At 34.6% G+C, this 24241-nt stretch overlaps 1 protein-coding gene across 1 annotated transcript; it reads right to left on the reverse strand.

Moving 5' to 3' along the window:
* Positions 1-759: 759 nt before the first annotated feature.
* On the reverse strand, positions 760-23215 carry Trs20 (trafficking protein particle complex subunit 2). Its single transcript, XM_076495803.1, has 4 exons — positions 22997-23215; positions 10783-10931; positions 2007-2091; positions 760-986 (listed from the first exon to the last, which is right to left on the reverse strand). The coding sequence occupies exons 1-4, from the start codon at positions 23087-23089 to the stop codon at positions 888-890; spliced, it is 426 nt and encodes a 141-aa protein (XP_076351918.1). The 5' UTR covers positions 23090-23215; the 3' UTR covers positions 760-887.
* Positions 23216-24241: the final 1026 nt, after the last annotated feature.

Here is a 24241-nt window from a genome sequence, read left to right on the forward strand (position 1 = left end):
AGAGAAACAATATTCATACACAGCAGTAGTTAAACCCACACTGTTCTTCCTATCTTTACAACAGTTTGACTCATACACAGTAGTAGTTAAACCCACACTGTTCTTCCTATCTTTACAACAGTTTGACTCATACACAGTAGTAGTTAAACCCACACTGTTCTTCCTATCTTTACAACAGTTTGACTACAATTCCACAGGGTATGTTCATAAGTATTAGTTCTTAACTACAGTACTATTTCAGTCATTTTACTAATGTTTTCAATATAATTTCACAAAGGTCCTACTTACATTATTTAATGAAAGCTTGACACACTTCCTCTATGATCCTTAGATAAGATTTGAAACAGATCTATTTTAATCACTTTACAACAGTTTATCCACAGTTTCTCATTATTTAACTTTTGTAGTGCATACTAGTGTATAGAAAGTTTAATTATACTAGAAATAAATGTTCTTATAACATCAAAATGTTTTTATTCAGTTAGATGCTCAATGTTTCACTTTACAATTTCTTCAGGACTGCTCACTAAAATGCAAACCGAAACTGACAGTACAAAGTTTAGTATATCAAGGTGAAAGTTAACTAACAATGCGACATATGGGATAAGTATATATGCATTGTACTTCTATTATTTTTGTGGATACCAGCAAAAATAGCAGAGTATTTGGTTTTATAAAGTATTTTATTATGGCATGTGTTTTCTGATAGAGGTTTTACCACAGAGATAAAAAAAACAACTGAGCTGTTAATACATCAAGCATATATTAACTATTTTATTTCTACCACTTGCTTACAAGATGTTTTTTATGTACATCACAACATGCTATGGTTATACAGATATCTGCTTATTTTACAGCTGAGCCCAAATAACAGTCTTTGGGTCCATCTATCCTGTTAGATACTTTCTTCCAAAAAACTGGGCTTTTCTTTCAAATGCTGCTGATTTTATGGATGTATTGTGGTCATAAAATGGATTCATTGCATGCTAAATGAAATATAAATGCATCAAATATAGGATCACATAGTTGTACATGTATTTCTTTCTTCAGCTATGATTCCTTATGAAATTTATATCAATAATGTATGCAAAATCTTGCAAGCTTGAATATGAGTGAAGTAAAAGACACATTTGAAGACTGAAGGTTATGTGGACGTGGCACAGAGTTTACTTAGAAAACAAATTCTTACATTCACATTCTTTCCAAAGAGGATATTCCATGTTTACGACCACTTTTTAATAATGAAAAAATAACATTTTAGAAACACTGTAGCAGGATGTGCCTAGTGTTATCAAACATACATCTGTAATATCATAAAACTGTTAGTTAAACACCATAGATTAGATGTTAATTCTAATTTTCTAATTCTAAAACATACTGTCAACATCATGGCAAAACTGGTTATATCCAGAAATTCAAATTTTCCTGACAGAATAAGCTTTTCGTTTCAACACAATAGCACATCTTTTCCAGAAAACTGTGTTTAATATTTAAAAGTGCAGTATTTATATGTTACGTTGATTTGGTTACGTAGAAGGTGGCAATTAATGAAGTACATTTCATGTGAAACACAAATCATGGTTTTGCCTGAAAATGATGATATATAATATAAAGGTACTGTTTGTATGGCACATAAGCTTAAATATGATGAGAAGTGGTCTACCCTGCAGTGCTTTCCATTTCAACATTACTTTTAGGCACAGTAAACAGTGTCTACATATACATAAAATAACGTATTGTTTCAGAATGCTCTGAAAACCTGTGACTTTACATTAATCAATATGATATCTGCAGTTCTAAAACATTAAACCAGATACTTATATTGATGCAAATGATAAATGTTCATGTATTCTGCTCTGTGACCTACAAAAACAGCATTGTTTCCACTGCTGAGCCACGTTAACCTCTATCATCTACATCTGTGCAGATTTTATTAACCATGAAGTAGGTGAAGAGAAATTATGGAATTATAAAATTAATTTTTACTGACTTGCAAATACACTCACCTTTATATAAACTTCATACATCTCTGAAAAAAGGTTTTTGATTCCATCATCATTTTTTACATCATGAAGCATCAGGAATCTCATCTGTGTGTGAGGTTAAGGTATCTGTGTAATAAAACTGCTATGGAATACCGTGTTCACTCGATACATTAACAGAAGCAGTTTACGTATTTCTCATAGCCTTATGTTGTACAGAAATAATTAAATCTTTATACACTAATTAATTTTCTTAACAATTTTAAGGCCAAAATAAGGTATATTCCAAAACATAGTTTTAAAGATATTTTACTAATATTGAAATAAAATATTTAATCTTAATTCTCATATAACTCAAACACCATTTCTGTTTTATTTTTCCAAGAAAATATTGAAAATTTATGTTTGGTAGAATGATAGGAACATAACATCCTCTTGTTAGAATCAATAGGCCTAATTAAGGCTATGTTATATATATATACAATGATTACTTAAAAAACAATGCATACATATCATACATTAAATCTTTTTTCACAAAAAAATCACACAAAACAGCCCCCAACTTTCCCTTTTTAATAATTGGATTTGAAAGTTATGGTGTTGTTTGAAAAGTACTGCAAGTTGTGATCTCCAAAGTCTAGGTTGAAGATTGGTACTCATAAGTAATTACACTTTACTATTCCAATGAAGATAGCAAGAGATTCTTGTCAATTGCCATTTCAGCATTCTTTATGTCAATATATATAAAGCACGAAATGCTACCTCATTAGATAAGCAACGTTTAAGTAAAATCTTATGACGTCTGGATTTGTTCTTCCTCATTACTTGCTTTTAAACTCAAAGTAAAAAGTAAGAATTGTTTATTCCAAATGTACGTTAACAATAATTTGACTCCATATAAAAGGGTAAAGATGCTTTAGTTCAGAACAAAATTTTAAAGTATTCTCTTTGAATGTAGATCAAAAACAAAATAACTTGAATCTGACTATCTTTAAGTGACAAACTGGTGGAACAAGTTGATTGAATACAGGCAACCTTTGACCCTTATTACACATTGTTCTCTTCTTAATTTCTTCACTCTTTTGAAAAATACAGACATTATTTTCTTATACCGAAAAATATATTTTCAATAGGAACTTACCTCGTCTTACATGTATAGCTATTCTCACTCAGTTCTGCCATCTATGTACAAAAATTTCTTTTGCATGTCATAAACCTTGAGCTCCTTGACAAACCCTTTCAACACGTTTGTTCCTACTGAACTATCGCTTCAAGATTAGATATAAAGGAAGCACCAGTTTAAGTGGGGTGGAAGAGTGGGAAACGTGAGAGAAGGTAAGTACCTATCAGAAATATATTTTCTGAATAGGAAAATAATAACTTCTGATACAGTATCTTACCTCTGCTCACATGTGTAGCTAAAATCCCACATTGAAGAGGTAGAGGGACTGGCACAAGGAGAATAAGAAGTGTCCGAAGAACACTCATGAAGTGTGATCACACTGTGAAAAAGAAAACATGGGAGACAACACCACTTTTGTACTCAGCACCAAGTGTAGAAATAAGTGTCCCGTACATGGGCAAAAAGTGGGAGAAGCAAAACCAAAAAGGAAGAGAAAAATCAGGTGGGTGGGAATTCAAACCAAAATATACCTGAATCTGAATCCTGATGAAGAATGACTGAAGAAGAATCATCCATAGACAAGAACTTGAGAAAAATGAAAATGAATGTTTACCAAGGTGTACAGTGGCTGGAGCATGTTGGACCAAATGTGGCCAGTCAATTCCAGTCCAAAACCAAGCAGCATTAGGAATAACACCTGACACATGGTAAGAGGAAGGTTCATACTGTATTCACCTCAAGTTGAGCAGAATGTAAGCATATACTTTTGAAACCAAATTGCTAAACAGGGCACGTGTGCAAATCCACAACCAGAACCATACATCTGATTCATGGCCAGGATGCCAGTTAACATTAAACCCAATCTGACTGGAACCCCACAGAACACAGTGATCTCAAGCAGGAGGATTCTCTGAGATGGAGCTCTACCTTTGCCCCAGGAAACATCATTCTCTAGATGGGACAGCACAGGATTTCAAATATGTGTGAGCAGCATCAACCTCCATGGTCCACCACATGATGATGGAGAATATGAGCTAAGACTACAAAATTAAAGTTAGGATGAATAATCACAACCAGCAAATGTGTTAGAATGTATGTTGATTGGTCCATCTCTAATTCAAAACCATTCACTGTGAACTGACATCCAGGTGATGGTAGGACAAGGGATCCAAATCAGAGGTGTGAACTGCAATGTGATAGTTCTACTCCAAAGCAACATTATTCTACAGAGACAACCACACAAAAAGGTGGGTGCAGAATCAACCTCTGTGACCCACTGCACAGAGATGGAACTTCATTTTGTAAAATATTTGCAACATCATCTCCCAGATAGGGCCACAGAAGTTGAAGCACAAAGTCAACCTCTGGGCCTCATCACAGGGAAATGGATTACCTCTAGAAAATAAGTATGCCATTGCACCTTCCAAGCAGAATTACACAAAAGCTAGGCACAACATCAACTTCTGGGAACCACTGCATAGAGCTTTAGTGCATGATTGGAGGAATAATGCTATCTGCTCCAGGAATATTCCACTATGGTCCACTGCCCCAACAGCTCAGAAGTGGAAAGTGACAAGGACTCCCACACACTGTTAGAAAATAGTGGGGAAAAAAGCAATGAAAGGTCCAGAGGAATCTCAATGCAGGACACAGTGCACCAGGTGATCATTATTTTGAAAAGACCACCCCTGATTTATTCAATTAAAAGGATGAACAGCTATCCCCTTCTGTTTTGCCTATGAAAGTCCATGGGCTAAAATGGTTTGGAACAAGCATATTTATAAAGCAAATATACCATGAAGAAACATATGAGTAATCTTATGGAACACCCCATCTCAACAGTGTGTATATGTGTGTTATTGGCCATGGGTGAACATCTTGGCTGTACAGTGCAGGTTTGAAAAATAAGTAGTGTATCTGGGCAGGTAAAATTCATCATGGAGTGGGATTCTAAACTAAACTGGACAAATTGTTGACAGGAAAACTTATACCTATAGAAAGGATTACCAGTCACAGCCTCACCAAACTGTAGGATGGCGATAGGCAGAAGATAATAACCTGACAATGAAAATAAACAGCCACTCAGTGAAGATGGTGGAAAATAAATTTGAGTTGTGGTCCACATACCTGATTGAAGAATTTCCACCAATAGACAATGAATATGAGATGCTAGGGAAAAGGTAAGGTGCTTAATTTGGTGCAAGGACACCTAGAACAAATTCTGGGAAGGAGACAGGGAGGAATATGTAAATCTAACCAGTTCCTGAACTCAACTTGTAATGGTAGAATGAGAAAGATTGTTATGAGAGGATGAAAGATGAGAATGGAAACCACAGTGGGAAACCATGTGAACAATGTGAGAATAAAGAGCACATATGGGAGTAAGAAGTCTATCCACAAATCACAGTGGGAATAAAGTAGAGATATCGATGAAAATGGAATTGGTGAGAAGGAAGAATGCCCTTCCAAGTTATCAAAATTTTTGGGAGGGAAGATCAATGCAGATAAAGGAGAACATATGTGTAATGGTATAATGTAACTGAATCACTGATAAAGTTATAAGACCAATGATACATCCAAGCTAAAATGAGTAGGAAATAAGTCTAAAGGGATAAGTGAAATAAGAAACATAAGGACAAAGGTTCAAACAAAGTCAGTGAAGAAAAATATTGACATTCCAATCCAAAAGAACCATCTGATGAAGAGGTCTATGGATTTACAAGGAACACAATAAAAAAAAAAAAAGAGATGGAAAGAGAGGAATACACCAAATGTTACCAGGAAGAAAACTATAGAGGTGTTGGATAAGGTTGCTTAAAACCCAGCTATGGAAAAAACAGAAGCCCCATGATCACACAGGCAGATAAGAAAATCTGTAAGAGGAGGAACTGTGGGCTTGGAAGGGGAAAAACTCAGACTCAAAGACCAACAATGGTGGGAGGTGTTCTGTTAATGTTAATTAACCTCAAGGGAGGAAAGGTAACTACATCATGCTAAAAAGAAAGCAACACATCTAAACAATCTGGATCTCCTTGTTAAGGACCTGATATATGCCAGACATGATGTAAGAGGGTAGGAACGACTGGAATTGATGTTGATGGAGTGAGAGGAAGGGGTATAGGAGGGGTAGTATGGAGCTGAATGAAATGGGAAACCAAGGTTGTGCTAGCCATTAAGGTGTAATAAGAAGGACTTGAAACAAAGTGGCATGGATGACCAAAATCACCCTAGGAAGATGATAAATGTAAAGGGAACTGGTCCAGTCTTGACTTAGAGAATTCAAAGATTCTGCCAGAGGATGAGTAACAGGAAACCAAAAAGGAGGTAACTGTGTTGATGAAAGTGGTAAAAGCATCTACAAGAGGAGTAGTACCTCACCGGTTGAATAGCCACTGGAAAATCTAAGGGTCAAGTGACCACTCTGTGTGTTAAGTCTTGTCTGGTCTGAAAAGGTTATCCACCTCCACCCTGATATTGAAAGGACCTAGATCACAAATTGCAAGGTCAACATCCACAGCATATTCACCACAACAAAGGAGTTCTAATATTTGACCACAAAGAGAATGGAAATGGGTGTCCCCTTGATAATTGATATGATAGAACTGTCCAAATGGATCATGATGAGTCAGTTTCATACAATAAGAAGAAAACTGTCTAAAGCACGTTGTATCACCAGAAACTCCAACATGTTGATATGGTAAGACCTTTCAGACAGAGACCATTGTCTGGAAGCATCCTTGTGATTGACCCATGCTCCCCAACTGTGGAGAGAAGCATTTGTGAATAGATGCAAATCTTTATGAGATGGAGGAAACAGTCCATGTTATCCTTGTTCAATCATGAATGTAAATCATCTAAAAGGAAAGAAGGAAGGAAGTTACTGAGTCCAAGAGATCCTAAGCAAGTTTCCATTGTTCATGCAAAGTCCATTGAAGAGAATGCATATGTGCCTGACCCAAGAGATAAGCGATTCCAGAGAAACCCAAGTCCCCAAAAGTAATAGAACCTTGCAAATAGAAAGAGAGCAAGGGTATAGAGAACTGAAAGTTCCATCAGAGATAAAATGGAACAGACTGGGTCTGATTGAGGTGGGTGTTTAAAAATACACCCAATTGGATAAGTAAAGATAAGACTTCTCCAATGTGAGAATCCAACCAACATCAGCTGCTTCTGTCAGTAGCAGATATGTGTGTGAGTTATGTGAAGATTCCAGTTTGGAATGAGCTAACAGAACCAGTAAACACAACCCACAAACATGTAGAAATTGGGCAAAGGCTTTGATTATTTGACAAAAGACATAAGGTATTGAAACAAGCCTGAAATGCAAGACACAAAATTGATGCAGAATCTTCATGTTGAACAAACTGAAGAGAATGATTGGACTGGTTAGAAAGAGAAATATGGAGATAAGCATTCAAGAACATCCACCTTGGTCATCCACAGTCCTGTATAAAAAGCCCATTACAGTGCTAGAAAGAACTCCATGGTAAAGTGAAGAAGATCCAAAAAAGTGGTTGCAGCAGGACAGGTTGATCACAGAATGCAAGTTTCTGGTTTTCTTATGAACTAAGAAAAGCCTGGAGTAGAAACCTGGGGAAGGTTTAATACAGGTTTGATAGTTCTCTGTAATAGAAGAGTCAGACAGCCTCAGACAGATGCTGAGTGGTAGCAGGATCCCAAGATAAAATATTGTAACATGAAGGATATTGGTACAGGAAACAATGGGGCATGGAAAGAAAACGAATGAAAAGTCACCAAATGATCATAGTGAATTCAAAAATAAATTCAGCCAAATCCACTCCATCTAGACCAACTTGGATCACCAAATGATCAGTAGTGAATTCTTGCCACAGAGGAATAAAATCAGCCAAATGCACTCCATCTAGACTGAATTATATTGGACAATCACCAAACTGTTGGTGACGATGAATCTGACATAAAAAAACATGATGAATTATCAAACCCCAATGGTAGCAACTAGTTAAGGGCAGAAACAGTAACAGGAGAAGATATGGGATTGGAATAATACAAACAGTCATAAATGAAAGAGTCATGTTTTCTTACAGACTCCACACATCATTCAGGAATATCTGCAGAAACAAACTGAGGGAGAAAAGGAGCCATCCATAAGTTGTATAGACAAGTGAAAAGTAGATTGACCCTTGACAAGAAAGCATCCCTCCCAATAAAATCCAAACACCAAAGAAACCATGTGTGAAGAGATAGGGTTGAATCAGACTATCCTAACAACATAGTAGTAATGAGGAAAAGGTAACCCCAGATAGCACCTCAGAGGATTGGTAGAGTGCCTCAGAAAGGAGGTGTGTGGTGGTCTAATACTGTAGGTAAACTGTAGGTTTAAACTGTAAGACAAAGGCAGGACAACTCTGTGTGTGGGATATACAGAAAGAATGTTAAGTCTTCCAACACAAAGGCAAAAGCAACTCCACCTGTGGGGAGTCAAGAAAGAGTTGATCATCCTGATGATAAGCTAAAGAACAATGATTAAAAGACTATAAAGGACAAGGCATGATATCACAAAACCTCAAATGAGAAACGAAGTGCTCAGCAAGAACTCTGGTGTCAGGAGAAGGAGGGAAAACAAGGTACTCTAAGAAAGAAATAATATAGTATTAAATCTGGAGAATGAATAAAACAGAATACATCTGAGAAATCATACCTGAAAAGGCTGTCAAAATCATCCTGGTCACAAACAGATTTGGAAGATTCAGGAGGAAGTTGAACATTATTGGAGAGGAAGGTCAACTTATATAACAATCTATCTCCTGAAGAATGAGAGCTGCAAAACTCCTAATGAAACCTGAAACCTATGTAAAGGTACTAGAAGTAGGTGGAAAAATATGAGAAGTTGTGATGCAAACTTCAGAATTCATCGCAAAAGGTGAAGAATTAAAAATGATAGAAAAAAAAAGGCAAGTTATTGTGTCAAAAATACTACAGAAAACAGACTGTAGCAAAATAATAATTATATTAAATTACTACTTTGCAAAAAAAATTAAATAAACACGTGAAGATAGCACAACTGAAAACCATCACTACCTAACGAGAAATGATAGTTTGGTAGAATTGAACATAGGATGTTGCATGTGTTGGTAGGGTGTGTTGCATTCCTATTAGTGGAGGGCTGTCACATGATGACCCACAGGCAATACACCATGAACTATGTTAATAACTGGGTACATGGGAACTCCAGGCTTATGGCAGCTAAATAATTTCTTGTGAAAAGAAGGCAACACTGAAAGAGAACAGCTATACATGTGATTGGAAGTACCATATTATAATGTTTTTGCTCTCATTTACATCTTATTAAATTCTGTCTCACAGAGAAGCTTGTTAACAAAGAACTTTTAGTATACAGATTGGGAAATACATAAAAAACGTTTTACAAATTATACTTAAACATTTTTTTTGGTTGATTTTAGGGAAAGATGGAGAGGAGGTTCTTAACTATTAAAGTTCATTGGATTTAGCCTGCATGTCTACTCTGTGATCCTAAAATGTTTTTTAAGTGGTTTCACATAACATACAACTTATTATTTGTGTAAATTATGTATGAAAGATTTAAACAATTCAGTACATTGTATGTTTGAAATAATATTGCCACATCCACTGCTGACAACACATATAACTGAATATAGAGCTCAACAGACAAGACTGGACATCTCAAACAGTATTGATCCAAACAATACATATATGTATAAAAATCCATTTATTACAACATCAATTATTATGGTGTAAACATCTTTCCAAACAGCTACATAAATAGTGTTCTACCCACTACTGTGTATGCTGTGTTCCAGCATACCTGATGACCTCTTGATGGAGGGAACCATGCCATCAGCAATGGATATGTTAAACACAGTATGGTTGAAATACAATTTTTTATAACCTTTTCTAATTCTTGAAAATCACTAAGTAAGGGACTAGATGAAGAATGTAGTGTTAAAAATTAATTAAAATCATGCTTTGCTAGCTTGGAAAAGATATTCACATCATAACAATTGTGAATATATGCTATACACTTTTTACTACTCAATTTTGCTTTTATTTTTAAAATATATATTTGGCACCAAATTTATTTAATAAGTTTGTTTTGAATTTTGTGCAAAGCTACTCGAGGGCTATCTGCACAAGCTGTCTCTAATTGAGCAATGTAAGACCAGAGGGAAGGCAACTAGTCATCACCACCCATCACCAACTCTTGGCCTACTCTCTAACCAACAAATAGTGGGATTTACCATTACATTATTATGCCCCCACAGCTGAAAGGGTGAGCATATTTGGTGTGACGAGGATTCAAACCCGTGACTCTTGGGTTACAAGTTAAGTGCCTTAACCACCTGGCCATGCCGGGCCTATTTAATACGTTACCTGAAGTTTTAAAAATCTGCAAACAAAAAGATAGACAACATTTTCTAAATAACTTTCAGCAAGATTTCCATTTTTAGCATCTCGAGTAGTTTCTAAAATGCTATTTAACGTATAATGTTTTCACTTAAAAATATACTCATAGTAAATTACAGACTTTTATTGTACAAAATTATTACAAACCTAAATGAAAAAAGGAATAAAAAAAACAAACTTCTGATGCCTTAGTTCATACTGTTATTTCTATGTTTACTACTAATAAACAGTTTGTTAAAAATTCCAAGGATATTGCTTGCTGTGACAAAAGCAGAAACAAACCATTCATTGAATTTGTCTACCACCTTTAAATACATACTGCTAGTAGCCCACATGTGTTCATCAAGTAGATCTAAAGCAGCATGAACAATAAACTGGCTAAGATGTCTATGGTCTTCTTTCTGAAACAAAATATTTAAAAGTATTATCAAGTCTAGAACTTATAAATTGTTATATAGTTTCTATAAAACTAGAAACAAAACAATTATCTAGTGCACTATACTTATAACCAGCATATTTATCACCACAAGCAAAAATACTATAGGACAGTGTTATCATTTTCCTTAACTGAATGTATATCTTATAGAAACACACCTCTTCTCAGAACTAATAGGTATTACCTTATAGCCCTGTCAAACACATTACTGCACATGTACCAAGAATTGAACAATCCTTACACATTTTAAGGTATACTGTTCCTGTGCCAGTCTGTGATGCAGCCAGCAGTAAACCCACGAGATGTTATGCCTTAACAAAAGCTTATTATTGGTGACATAAAAGAACAAAAACAACAGAAGTAAGGAAGAAGAGTGGGAGGTTCTGGAAAGAGATATTTGAAATACATTTTGCTTCAAAAAAGCTACTTAGCTACCCAAGTACTGACAGATAGAATCCCAAGACAAAATGGTAGAAGGACTGATGTGGAGAAAGATGCTGTGAGAAAAAAGAAACCAAAAACTCAAATGGGGCACATGTGAGATTGTGTGAGACCACATTAAGGTCCCAGTCATACATGAAATTCAGTTAAGGGGCTTCGTGAAGAAAGAAGGATCAGAACAAAGTGAAGAGAACAGGAGAAGAAAACATCTGATGGTAACGGGAAAGTGAAATGTGGTCGATAAAAGCTGCCCAATAAACAGCTATGGTTAAACAAATGTGAAAAAGGCCAAAAGGTGAGTCACAGTAAGACAGCCTAGATGAAGGGAGTGGTAAAAAAACCAAAACTGAAAAACTCACCATTTTTGCTGATAGAGGAACAAAGGATAACAGGAATGGGATCAGAGGGTTACACAATCTGAACGTCCAGTCTTGCAGATGGATGGAGAGGACAAATCCCATACATAAAGATGAAGATATAACATCCTTGGATGAAAAATGGACATGTGAGGTTGAAATAAGAGAAAAGGTGAAAATGGCAAAGAAAAATCTGGATCTGGACACTCGATGCCAATTGGTGAAGCAGAGGAAACCAGGGTTGTGCAGGTCAAAGAGGCATTCCCAACAGTATGAGATAGAGAAAGATTTTTTTGTTATGGCTTTGCTTAATGTTCATTTATTATTCTTTAAGTCATTTAGTTTATCTATAAATTTTTAGTTTATTAAAACACTAACCTTTTAGCTAATCATTAGTACATGAAGGAAATATCTACGTATGATGAAACTGACACCAGCTTCGCTAGCAGTGATGTACAGTTACCATTAATATAGAATAAGTTTTTGTAAGTTTATAATCACATGAGTTGTATTCTTGTGGCCTACTCTGTGAATAAATATCCTGCCAGGAGCTTAAATAAATGAAACAAAGAGTCATGAGACCATTAGTGAATAACTGCTGTTTATTACTCTATATTGTTATTGATATAGAAAGATGTTTTTTTGAATATTGTATTTATTTTTTGATGGAGAAAATTAGGTTCTTTTCCTTTCTGATTCTTTTTCCTGATTCCATAACACTATGTAACACAATTTTTGTTCCTGGATAGTATGTGTTATTTCTTAATTGCTTATGTTGTAAAATTACAGAAAATGACCATTATTCCCTTCAAACTTTACTTTTGTGACCTGGATAATGAAATTTAGAAATTAACCAATTTTCTATGTAAAAATGGGTAAATTTGCATGCTTTCATTTACACAAGGTATGAATAAAACAACATATGAATCAAGAAAACATGTATTTATACTAAAGTTATACAAAAATGTTTAGAAGTGAGTAGTTTTTTCCAGATTTGTGACTCTAATGTAAATCACTTTCGTGTATCAGCTCCCAAATATAGTCTCCCATCATGTTTTCATTACATGCTTCTTAGTTGCGGCATTCAAAGTCCAGTATATCTTGGTGAAGCACTTGCCTTGCTCCTCTAAGTATGCTCCCATGTTCTCCTTAAATTTATCAAGATGAGCATCAAGGATATGGACTTTCACGGACATCCTGCAGCCCATTTTGCTGTAGTTCTTCACCAGAGCCTCAACCAGTTCCACATAATTTTCAGCCTTGTGACTGACCAAGAAGCCACTGCGACAAAGCAGCCCCAAGCTTTTTTTCCTTCCTACTGAGCTTCTTGGAGAATTCTGTGCATTCCAGGATCTTTATTTGTGGTCCAACAAAGACACCAGCTTCGACCTTTGCCTCATACAGCTTAGGGAAGAAGTTTCAAAGGTTCTTGAAGGCTGCAGACTCCTTATCAAGAGCCGTGATAAATTGTTTCATAAGATACAATTTTATGTGCAATTGTAGGAACAACACTTTCTGGAGGTCTGCTCTTCACATCGTGCCTCCCACAGAGAACTCGATCATTGTGGCCAGTGCTTCCTGTTGTAGTGCGCTGCAGTGTCCCTGCTGTCTCAAAGGCAAAGATAACAGGGAAACTTGGTAAAGCCTCCTTAGAGACCCATCAGGAATGCCACCATTTTGAAGTCTCCGACAACCTCTCAGCCATACTCATCATACTTCAAGGCTTTTAACAAGGTCTTGATGCTGTTGCATTCTTCTTTGAGGTGCACCGAACGAGACAGGGGAAGAGATGAATACTTATTCTCATTATGGAGCAGAACAGCTTTGAGGCTTTTGGATGAGCTATCAATGAAGAACCATCATTCATTCAAATTACAGACAATTCCAATTGCCTCGCACAAACCGGATACATTGTGGCAGAAGTAGAGTCCATTTTGATGAGTGAAAAAGCTTGAAAAATGTCAGTGACACTTCCTCTGACTTGTGGCTTGCACACTTTCATCTAACAAATCCCATTCCTTGAGCCTAGATGTCAAAAGTTCGGCATTTGACTTTGTTTGACCAAGATGTCTGATCAAGTCATTGAGGTCTCTTTGGTTGGTTTCTCTCACCAGCTCCACATCTGAAATTGTAATCTGGATCTTTAACATCTACCTCTTCTTCTGAGGATGGCTACTTTCTCTCTGGCAGAGTGAGTACATGGAGCTCAGGGCAGTGTGGCACTGGGGTGATGGATGATGGAAGGTCTGGATACGTGATAGCAGATGCATTCTTGCCAGTCCGATGTTTGGAAGGGTCAACCATGCGGAAGTAGGAATTGCTTGAGTGGTCAGTGGGTTCACACCAAATTTTTGGAATAGAGAACTTCATGGCTCTCTTTTCCCCTCTGTACCATCCTGTAAAAGAGCAAAATAAAATTGTTGTTATGAAGAATAAATTTATTTCATCCACAACTAATGTATAAGAGGTTCATGTAAACTATTTTATATGTGATATTTTTTTACACTATTGGAAATTGAAAAAGAGATATGTAAATTTTAAAAGGTCTAAAATTTTTATAGTATAAAATATTACTATTCAAGCAAACAAAAATTGTCCATCTTACCTTCTAAAGTTTTTGGCAGTGCTCACAGGCAAAATGAGGCGTCCAGGGTTTGTCTTGATCTCCAACAGGCATGCCGAAATATACCTTGTAGGTTCATACATTTTAGCAGATGCTGTCACAGAGTACTTTTTCACTCTTGTCTTTATAAATTGGCCACATACATAGCAGAATGTGTCTGGTGAATGCTTGCAGCTTCTTGATGCCACCTTTGATAAAATCAGATAGTTCTCTATGTTCACTTAGGCAACTAGAACTAAACTGAAGTGGTGAGCCCCTATATATATATTACCGTGGAAAACTCGAGAAAAAGTCCTAAAAGTTCTTGAAAATTCTCATAAGTTTGAGAAAATTCTCTATTAGCTACTCAACTAAATCTACTTGGATTGTTCTGGAAAATGTGTAAATTTGGAAATTTAATTACTCAGGTCACAAAAGCAAAGTTTGAAGAGAAAAAATAGGTCTTTTTCCATTTACTTTAGGAGTAAGCAATTGTGAAATAACATTTTCTGCCCAGGAACAAGAAAAAGTAAACATTTTGTTACATAGTTTAATTAAAATAATATTGATATTATTAATATTTATGATATACTGTTCAGTAACATTAGTGTGAAGTCCTGCTTAGACGTGTTTATTAACTGTGTTTTGGTAAGTGTTGCATTTATTTCTAAGTGTTGTCATTGTTGAATAAATTGTTTTTGTTGTTGAACCCTGATTGGAGCAGCATGTTCATTTTATACCATTATAATGGGACCCAACAACAAGCTTTGTGTATCCAAATGAAGAAGAGAAAAAGAGAATAGGAATACAAAAATGAATAGACCAGTCCTAGCTGAGAGCATTGGTTACTAGAACCAGAGGATGAACTGAGGACCACAAGAGTAAAAGTTTGGATTTGAAAAGTGTGCCAGGCTCAATTCAGAGCAAACCCAAGAAACAAAGAAAACTGAGGATAGAAGAACCAACCACTCTGTGGGTTGAATTCTGGTCTTGCCATGAGAGGCAATTCCCTTGATTTGCCATCAAGTCAGGATGAAATGCTTTGGAAATAATGTGAAAGGAGAACAGGTAATTTAAGATGGTGGTAAGAAAGAGATAAAGGGATTACAATTGGACACTAAAAGTGGAATAGAAGTTTAGGAGTCTGCTCCAGAGCAGGTATAGGAATTGGGAATCAAGGAAAGGAAATGTAAAGCAGCTGTAAGTCAGGACAAAAAGTTAAGTATGTTAGGAATATGAAGCATATGATATGGGTCTGCAGTTCTTTAACAAATGAGTCTGCACAAAACCTAATATCAAGCAAAGCTGGGAGACAAAGTTAGCTTGAGCATTGGCTTCATGTAGTAAAGAATGAGAGAAAATGAAAGATACTGTAGAAAGGGAAAGCCAAGAACAAACCAGTAGAATCATGTCAAAAGAAAGAGATCAGAATGTTGAAGATTTATGGCACTAAATAAAACAAATTCTAGTAATAGAAACAGCAAGTCAAAATCATCGAGTCATCGTCATGTTCAAATTAAGAAAAAATAATGTCAGCTAGTAGATGGGAGGAAGAAGTCCATTGTGCTTGAGGGAATTCACTACACACTGAACAACTGCTGTCACATCCTTAACAGATGTGCTCCCTATTAGTAGCATCATCACCATCACAGAACAAAGTAGAAGTTACTGCCACTCAAAATTTAATAATGGGTAAGCAAGAAGAGAGAATACTGTTTTTCTTTAGCAATAAAAGAACCCAGATCAACTTGTTCAAAATTTAAGTTTCATTACCTGTCATAAATCTAACATAATAACTTTAAAAAACACATCCATTCAAGACAATACTGGAGAAAAGAATGACATTATTTTAAATGCAAGTGCTGAGGGGGGCATATTGCAAAAGGATAGTGTTGTTCTCCTGCTGATGGAGGATTATCATTGCACAAGGATGTCATCATGTACTAATGAAGTTCATATTAAGCACATGATATTTAGGTAGAGGTTAGCTCAAGGATATTAACATATAAATCTCATTGTCAGATGCACAAGGGACTAAAAATTTTCCAAAAAATAGTGGTTCTCTGAACATATTCCAATATGTAGCTACAGTCCATTGAAAATAACTAAAAAAAGGACAGTGAACCCAAGAGAAGCGAGAGTCTTCAAAAGAGACAGAATCTCTTGCACAGGAAGACAAGAAAGAACTTTGATAAAATGAAACTCCACTTCTCAAAAACCATAAAGTCCAAGCCCTTCCATAACTATGTTGAAAAGATTCCTTTTATGCTTTAATATATATGCTTTAAGATGCTTACCTATACTGGTATAAGGAAGATTATCATATGAATGTCTGACTGCAAAGCTACACAACTGACCATTTGCATATCATCCAACTGGGAAGAAGGTATTATTGAATATGCAAAAGATCTGGGGGTTGTGGGATAGAAAGAGGAAGTTGTGTGTAAAAATACAAGAAAAGTTCATAAGAAAGCCCCTGTATGACCTAAAGGTCTTGTGTAAAGGGAGTTCTCAAGTGTGTAAAGAGGGAGAGCTAAGTATCTACCAGCTTTGATGTGGCTCCAAAAACAAGTTACTTCCATGATCTACAACATCCAGCTTCCTTAAAAAAGGCATTAGAAAATATCAAGAGGACAAATTACAGTAAAGAGGGCAGTCCCATAAGGCTCTCAAGGGCAAAAAATGGATAAGTTCAAGATTGAGTTGAAATGGAAGACTGATGTAATTGAAATTATCGTAACTCAGTTAAACAAGAAAAAAAAAATGTATAACAGGAATTACTCTGTAAATTACAAATTATTTGAAACTCATAGACTTTTTAACCCTAAAATTGTTAGCTAATCATAAAGAAATTATGATTTGGTGGCAAGTTGAACAAGAGAAATTTAATTACAATGAATAGTCCAATTTCTCTTTGCATAAGTTTAAGGTTAGATTTCCTGCTTCAAAAACACTAACTAAAACCTTGAAACTGTTTCAGTACTTAATCAATTCTTCCCAAAAGCAAAAAATATTTTTGCTCAGATCTCTTCAATTTTGAATTGATTTGCACTGTAAAAACAGTTTTTCAACATTTCCATGACATCTGAGACACTATGCTTTCAACAGAAACATCAATAAATGTTTTAAAAGTTATGATTTAAATGCTGAAAGCTGGTAAGGCATTAATTTGTGATAAAAATTATGTAAACTGCAAAGTTTTTCCACATTCCTCTAAATTTCTGGCATTGAATGAAAGATATCTTGAGCAGGGATTTGTGGGAGACAAAAGATTGATTTTTACTCATCTTTTGAACCTGCATGGAACACCTTTAATGGACAAATTAAGAGGAACATGAAAAAAAAAGCATCTGCATTTATCATGCCTTTTTATTGCAAATTTTAAGCCCATTGCTTTCTAATGCTATTTTTACACAACTTTGATTCTGAATGTGCAATGGACATTTTTTTAATAATTTTCTTCAGCTGAGGTTTGATGAGTTTTGTCCAAGTCTGTCAAACACTGAATGATCAATAACATTGTTCTCACAATTCCTTCTACTTTACAGTTTTTTTTTACCTTTTTTTTTTGGTCAGATTCTGAAGGTTTTAAATGACATCTACTCTGACTGCATTCACAACATTTGCAATTCATACAAACATCACACCTTCTACTTGCAACTGGTAAACATGATTTACCAACTTTCTTCCACTGCATACAGACCAGTACTGAAAACAAAACAATGCATGTTCCACAAAATCTTGACACAAACTGCATATAGAACTCATTTTCTAACAATGACCTTTTTGCAACAAATATAAAAGTTGTACTGTTCAAATGTATATCACTGAAAGTCAATTTTTTGTGTTTATCTTTTGCCAGATATTATTATGACCACAACAGCCACTATATAATTTCCATATGAATGACTCCCAGTCTGAAAGCTAAAAGTGGAGTGGAGAAGCCTTTGAGTAAGTGAAGAGCTGAATCCTGTCTGAACAGTTGGATAGATCCAACTGGGAAATATTGTAGCCAACCTGATTAGAAAAATTGTATAATAAGAGACAGATGTTAATGATGGCCTTGCAAAAGATGAAGTTTTACAAGATAAGATATTAGTAAAATTCTTTACCCTGAACAGTCTAGGGTTGCTAACTTTCTCTTACTGTAAAAAGACAGTAGTAAAATTCTCTACCTTGAATAGTCTAGGGTTGCCAACTTTCTCTTATTGTAAAAAGACAGTAGTAACATTCTTTACCCTGAATAGTCTAGAATTGCCAACTTTCTCTTACTGTAAAAAGACAGTAGTAAAATTCTCTACCCTGAATAGTCTAGGGTTGCCAACTTTCTCTTATTGTAAAAAGACAGTAGTAACATTCTTTACCCTGAACAGTCTAGGGTTGCCAACTTTCTCTTACTGTAAAAAGACAGTAGTAAAATTCTTTACCCTGAACAGTCTAGGGTTGCCAACTTTCTCTTATTGTAAAAAGACAGTAGTAAAATTCTTTACCCTGAACAGTCTAGGGTTGCCAACTTTCTCTTATTGTAAAAAGACAGTAGTAAAATTCTTTACCCTGAAGAGTCTAGGGTTGCCAACTTTCTCTTACTATAAAAAGACAGTAGTAAAATTATCTACCCTGAACAGTCTAGGGTTGCCAAGTTTCTCTTATTGTAAAAAGACAGTAGTAAAATTCTTTTCTCTGAACAGTCTAGGGTTGCCAACTTTCTCTTACTGTAAAAAGACAGTAGTAAAATTCTTTACCCTGAACAGTCTAGGGTTGCCAACTTTCTCTTACTGTGTTACTACGAACTGTTGTTGAAGTGTTTATTTACTTTGGTTCGGAGCCATCCATGTGACCAAGTGTGATAAGGAAGGATAAAAAAGTGGACTAAATTGAATGAAATTCTTTATGGATTGCACCTCACAGAAAATGTCCTACTTCATAGTTTTCAAGAATTGGCAAATATACCAAACATTTTCACAGCTGTTTAATGGTATCTAATTTTTCAAGACATTTTAAAAAGAGGATTGTAGAAAGATAGTTTGTTACATATAGTTCTAATGGTGTTCGTTGTTTAATACACGTTAAATCTATTACTTTACTTGAGGCTAACATCTGATATTTCTGCATTACTTAAGTATGATTTACTTTTCTGTTTTGTGATGATGAGAAACCCACTTGTAGTAAAAAAGTATCTTAGGACAGCTGGTACGGGTATTAATGCTTTTACTAATAAAGCAGAGAACAATGTTTCGATCTTCCTAGGCCATGACCTAGTTTAAGTTACTTTCATTAACAGTATTGGTTAGAATTTCTAAAAGATCTAAACATAACATTTGTTGTTGTTTTACTTTTATTACAGAGATTATTTTGTATTTTTAGCTTAGTGTACACAGTTAGGAGTAGCCTAACTCTTTTATAGAGTGGCCCGTACATCCCTACTCATCCATATATCTTATGTATCCAGTGTATCTGTGTGCTGTCCCTCATTCTCGCTGCATAATATTACGCGACGCCATGTTCTGTGAGACATTTTCCTCAACATAGCAGAGGTTATTGTTTCAAATGCTGTGGTAACAGCTGCCTTCAACTCATCATTAGTATTATAACGTTGTTTATAATAACATATGGATGGGTATGGATTTACGGGCCACCCTGTACACTGGTCAAACTTTGCAAAACACTATTTTTATTACAGCCCAAATTATTCTTAGCAACAAGGGTATCTAACTCAAAAAACAACAACAATGTATTCTAATCTTTATACATAAGTATATTAATATAGATATATTCATTACCAAGTTGATTTTTGTAGTTTGTTCTAAGTAGGCAACTGTAAAGATCAACAGTAGTAAATATTAATTATAAGAGAAATATTGGAAGTGACCTATAATCTGTAGGTATTAATCCTCTGGTAGTAAGAACAAAGGCAGAGAGATCAGAAACAGATGAAGCACAAGGATTACTCTGCATATTTAAAACAGGTCAAATATAAGATATGCAAGCTTATCTCTCTTTTCGTATTGGTAGGTTCAATAGACAGGTGCCCAAGAACAGGACAGTCGTTAATATCACTTCTACTTTTACGAGTTGGAAAGAAAAGTTACTCTCACTTCCATAGTAGGAAAAAGTCTAATGTGTGATACATCAAGCTTTACAAAATTGTTTAGGGAAGTATGATATACTGAAAGAAAATCACCCTGAAATTACAAACACTTGCTTCTTCTGAGGATGTTATTTGTTACACAGACAACAAAAAATGTGTGAACTTTGTGCACTTATATTTTCATTAAGTTTTTGGTAAAGCACCATAAGAAAAAATAGCTAATAAAGTCACACTGCTGAGGGTTTGAGAAAGATTAGTTAATTTGGTAGTCAGACAGGAAAAAGTAAAATGTTCTTATTAATGGAGTTCAGTCAAACCATGGTCAGTGTTTGAACATTTGTTTTTTTATTATTTAAATTATTATACTTAGTTAACTAATTTCATAGTGATACCATTAAACTGTTGAGGAATTCTATATGTATTGAGGATGTTGAGGTATCACAGAATGAGCTGAATGAATTGGTTAGATAGAAAAATATTTGGCAAATGACCTCAAATTATAGTCAGTACAAAATAATGCAATTTGGTTATCATACTTTGGATCAGAAATGTAATACATGTGAAAACCCACTCAATGGCTAATCATCTGGCAGACAGAAATTATCCTTCAAATACTAAATATTCAGAAGTCCAAAAAATTTGAATATTCATGAGCTATAACGCCAATAATAACAACAGTAATTAATTATAATTTTAAAAAAATTATATGACAGATTATATACTATAAATTATATAATGTTGGAAGCTATGTATTTCTAGACAGCTATTATTTTCAGGATTATTTCTAGTAGCTTGTGGCAAATAAGCACAAATACCAATCAATACAAAACAACTGCAATCAATATTTATTTCTCAATGGCAAATGTTTTATTCAGATCATTTCACTGACCCTAAAAATGAATCAGTCCTCTAATTTGCTGTTACTCATTCTCTAAGCCATGCAAGAAATGATGGTAGATCATTAACATTCAAATGTTTGAACTGCCAGGTATTTCATATTTGAAAGACCATTCCAGGCTGCTGGGTATCTAGCCATTGCATTAAAGAAATAATTCTTTGCATATTATGGGTAAGTCAATCAAGTCATCAAACCAATTTTCTCTTAATTGTAGTAAAGTTAATAAAACTTTATGGTATATTTATAGAAATACTGATTGCAAGTCAAAGGATGTAATTATTTCTCTATAAGAATCATTAATTAAGCCTTACTTGAAATACTATGCATGCTTTTGTTCTCCTTATTTAAGAGCAGAAATAGACTTATTAGAAATTGTTCAGAGGAAACCTGCTTGGAAAACTCTGAGCATGAAGGGGTTACCTTATGGGGACAGTTTATAATTTTTTATTTTATCTTGAGAAAATAAGATTTTATCAACATTTATAAGATTAGACAGGGATTGACAGCATCCTAATTTTGAAACCCTTGATTGTAATCTGTATAAATTCAAACTCTTTTCTACCAATTTTCATGTCTTCTCTCTCAACAAGATACAGTTTATACCTCACAAAAAGATTCCCCTTTTACAAAAAAAACCTATCATTTGAGAATCTTATATCCTGGAATTAATAGTAACTCCTGTTATCATTATTCCTCAAATATAACAAAGTTTTTATAATTATGATTATATTGTACTTTTCTATTTCAACTTGAGCCTTAAATTAATCTGTTTTGTTCCCAATATGAAAAAATGGAAAGTACAAGAAACTGGTATTGCTTGAATCACTAATTTAAAGAAGCTCTCCATACGAAACAGAATTCTCCAACCATGAATAATATAAATCTTTCCATGTGTTTTAGTTTTGGTTAAATTATCATTAATGTAATAAATGTAATTTAGTTATTTATTTAGGATTGTTGTAGTTCTTTTTATTTTGGCTTTAGATATTAAAGGTGGAGTCTATGGAATTATTAAATATTTACCCGTGTCCCTTCTGATATAAATAATGTTCATCTTAAGCATCATTATCCTTTATGTTGTCAAACTTTATTTTGCTTTAAATTAAACAGAAAAAGGCAAAGAAACTGGACTGCTCACTTTGATTCCTTATAAGTGAAAGCTCATCTATAGATATACAAAAAATGCTGTGTGGTGAATAAGCAATTTCAATGACCCAAAATTTATTTACGTTTGAAATAAGATTCTTTAGTTCATTGACAATATATGTATGATAGAAAGCGTCACAAAAAGTAACATGAAACTACTTATTTTGTTGAAATATATATTCTACAGACACAATGCACGCGCAATCTGAAAATGAAACAACTGCAGTGACACCAATGACTTTCCTTTAATGTAATTATCTCGATAACCGTTAAAAAACACACCAAAAAACAAGTCAAACAGAAAGTACTGTAAAAACCGAAAACGCATCTATTCAAGCTTTAGTATTACTAATTAAAATACAATGTTTCATTCTGGTGTCTGTAATATCAATAAGAAATTAATAACAGTAACGAAGTTCAGGTGCGAACTCACATTCAACGTATAACTTAATCATCCTATGTTTTACTTCATTTTTTTAAAGTAACATCCTTAACTTACTTTCGTATCCGATTTACTTGGTGGAATGAATTCCATTTCAAAGAGTGGATTATCGTAATGGCCAACAATAACAAAATAGTAACTACCAGCCATTGTACAAAACACTTAATAGCTTCCTTTAATTAATATGCCTGAATAACAACGAGTAATAACAACAAGACAATAAGATCAGTTTGTCACTTTTCGCCATGAAAACTTTTTAAGTTTAGCAAAATGTTTAACGCCATCTATTAATGTATTTAAAAAAAGTATATATATATGTAGACTTTTATAAGGCAATAAGTATATATTTTTATAATTACTCATGAATAAACATATTCATAAATGTATTATTATAAAATTCAACGAAATATTATTTTATTATTTTAAAATAATAAACAGTATTTGTGCATGTGAAGCCATTCCTAATTTAGTACTTCTGACAAGAGGAAGATCAAACAGGCTCAGCATGGCCAAGAAGTTAAAGCCCTCGCCTCGTAATCTGAGGATGGCGGGTTGGAATCCCCGTCACACCAAAATGCGCGTCCTTTCATCCATGGAGACGTTATAATATTTTGGTCAATCCCACTATTCGTTGGTAAAAGAGTAGCTTAAAAGTTGGCGGTGGGTGGTGATGAATAGTTGCCTTCCCTCTAGTTTTACACTGCTAAATTATAGAAGGCCAGCGCAGATAACCCTGTTTAAGAGAAAGCTTGATAATTATATGAATGATAAGGGTACACTTTGATGTTTTAAAAAATAGTTTTAGTTTAGTTCAGAAGGATGGACAGTCTGGAATCTAGATGGACTAATAGGACACTCGTTGTCCCTAAACATTATGTTACAGTTAGTAACTTGTTATTGTAACTGTAACATTATCTTCTTTCTTTTGTTCCATTTTGTAACTAAAAGTACGGTGATAAATATTTTTTACACGTTTGAATATATATTAAAGATTTTCAGTAGGATATTTTTGTTATACTGTATACTGACGGTTACGTTTCACAAGCTTCATATGACAATTTTCATTAATGTGAAAATGTATAACGCCGCAGAAACAACGTTTTTTTGTTTTGAAGATAAGATTTTTTTGAAAATTTTAACTGTTTTTTTGTTTGAATTTCACGCAAAGCAACTCAAGGGATATCTGCGCTAACCGTCTCTAATTTAGCAGTGAAAGACTACAGGGAAGGCAGCTAGTCATCACCACCCGCCGCCAGCTCTTGGGATACTCTTTTACCAACGAATAGTGGGATTGACCGTCAT

Source organism: Tachypleus tridentatus, chromosome 3, assembly GCF_004210375.1.
Source record: "Tachypleus tridentatus isolate NWPU-2018 chromosome 3, ASM421037v1, whole genome shotgun sequence".
NCBI classification, from domain to species: Eukaryota; Metazoa; Arthropoda; class Merostomata; order Xiphosura; family Limulidae; genus Tachypleus; species Tachypleus tridentatus.

Coding starts and splice junctions, on each gene's coding strand:
- Trs20 (XM_076495803.1), bottom strand. CDS start 23,089: ATGGCTGGTAGTTACTATTTTGTTATTGTTGGCCATTACGATAATCCA. Junction 10,932..22,996: donor CAAGTAAATCGGATACGAAA/GTAAGTTAAGGA, acceptor ATTTTGTTTCAG/AAAGAAGACCATAGACATCT. Junction 987..2,006: donor TGTATGAAGTTTATATAAAG/GTGAGTGTATTT, acceptor TATTTCATTTAG/CATGCAATGAATCCATTTTA.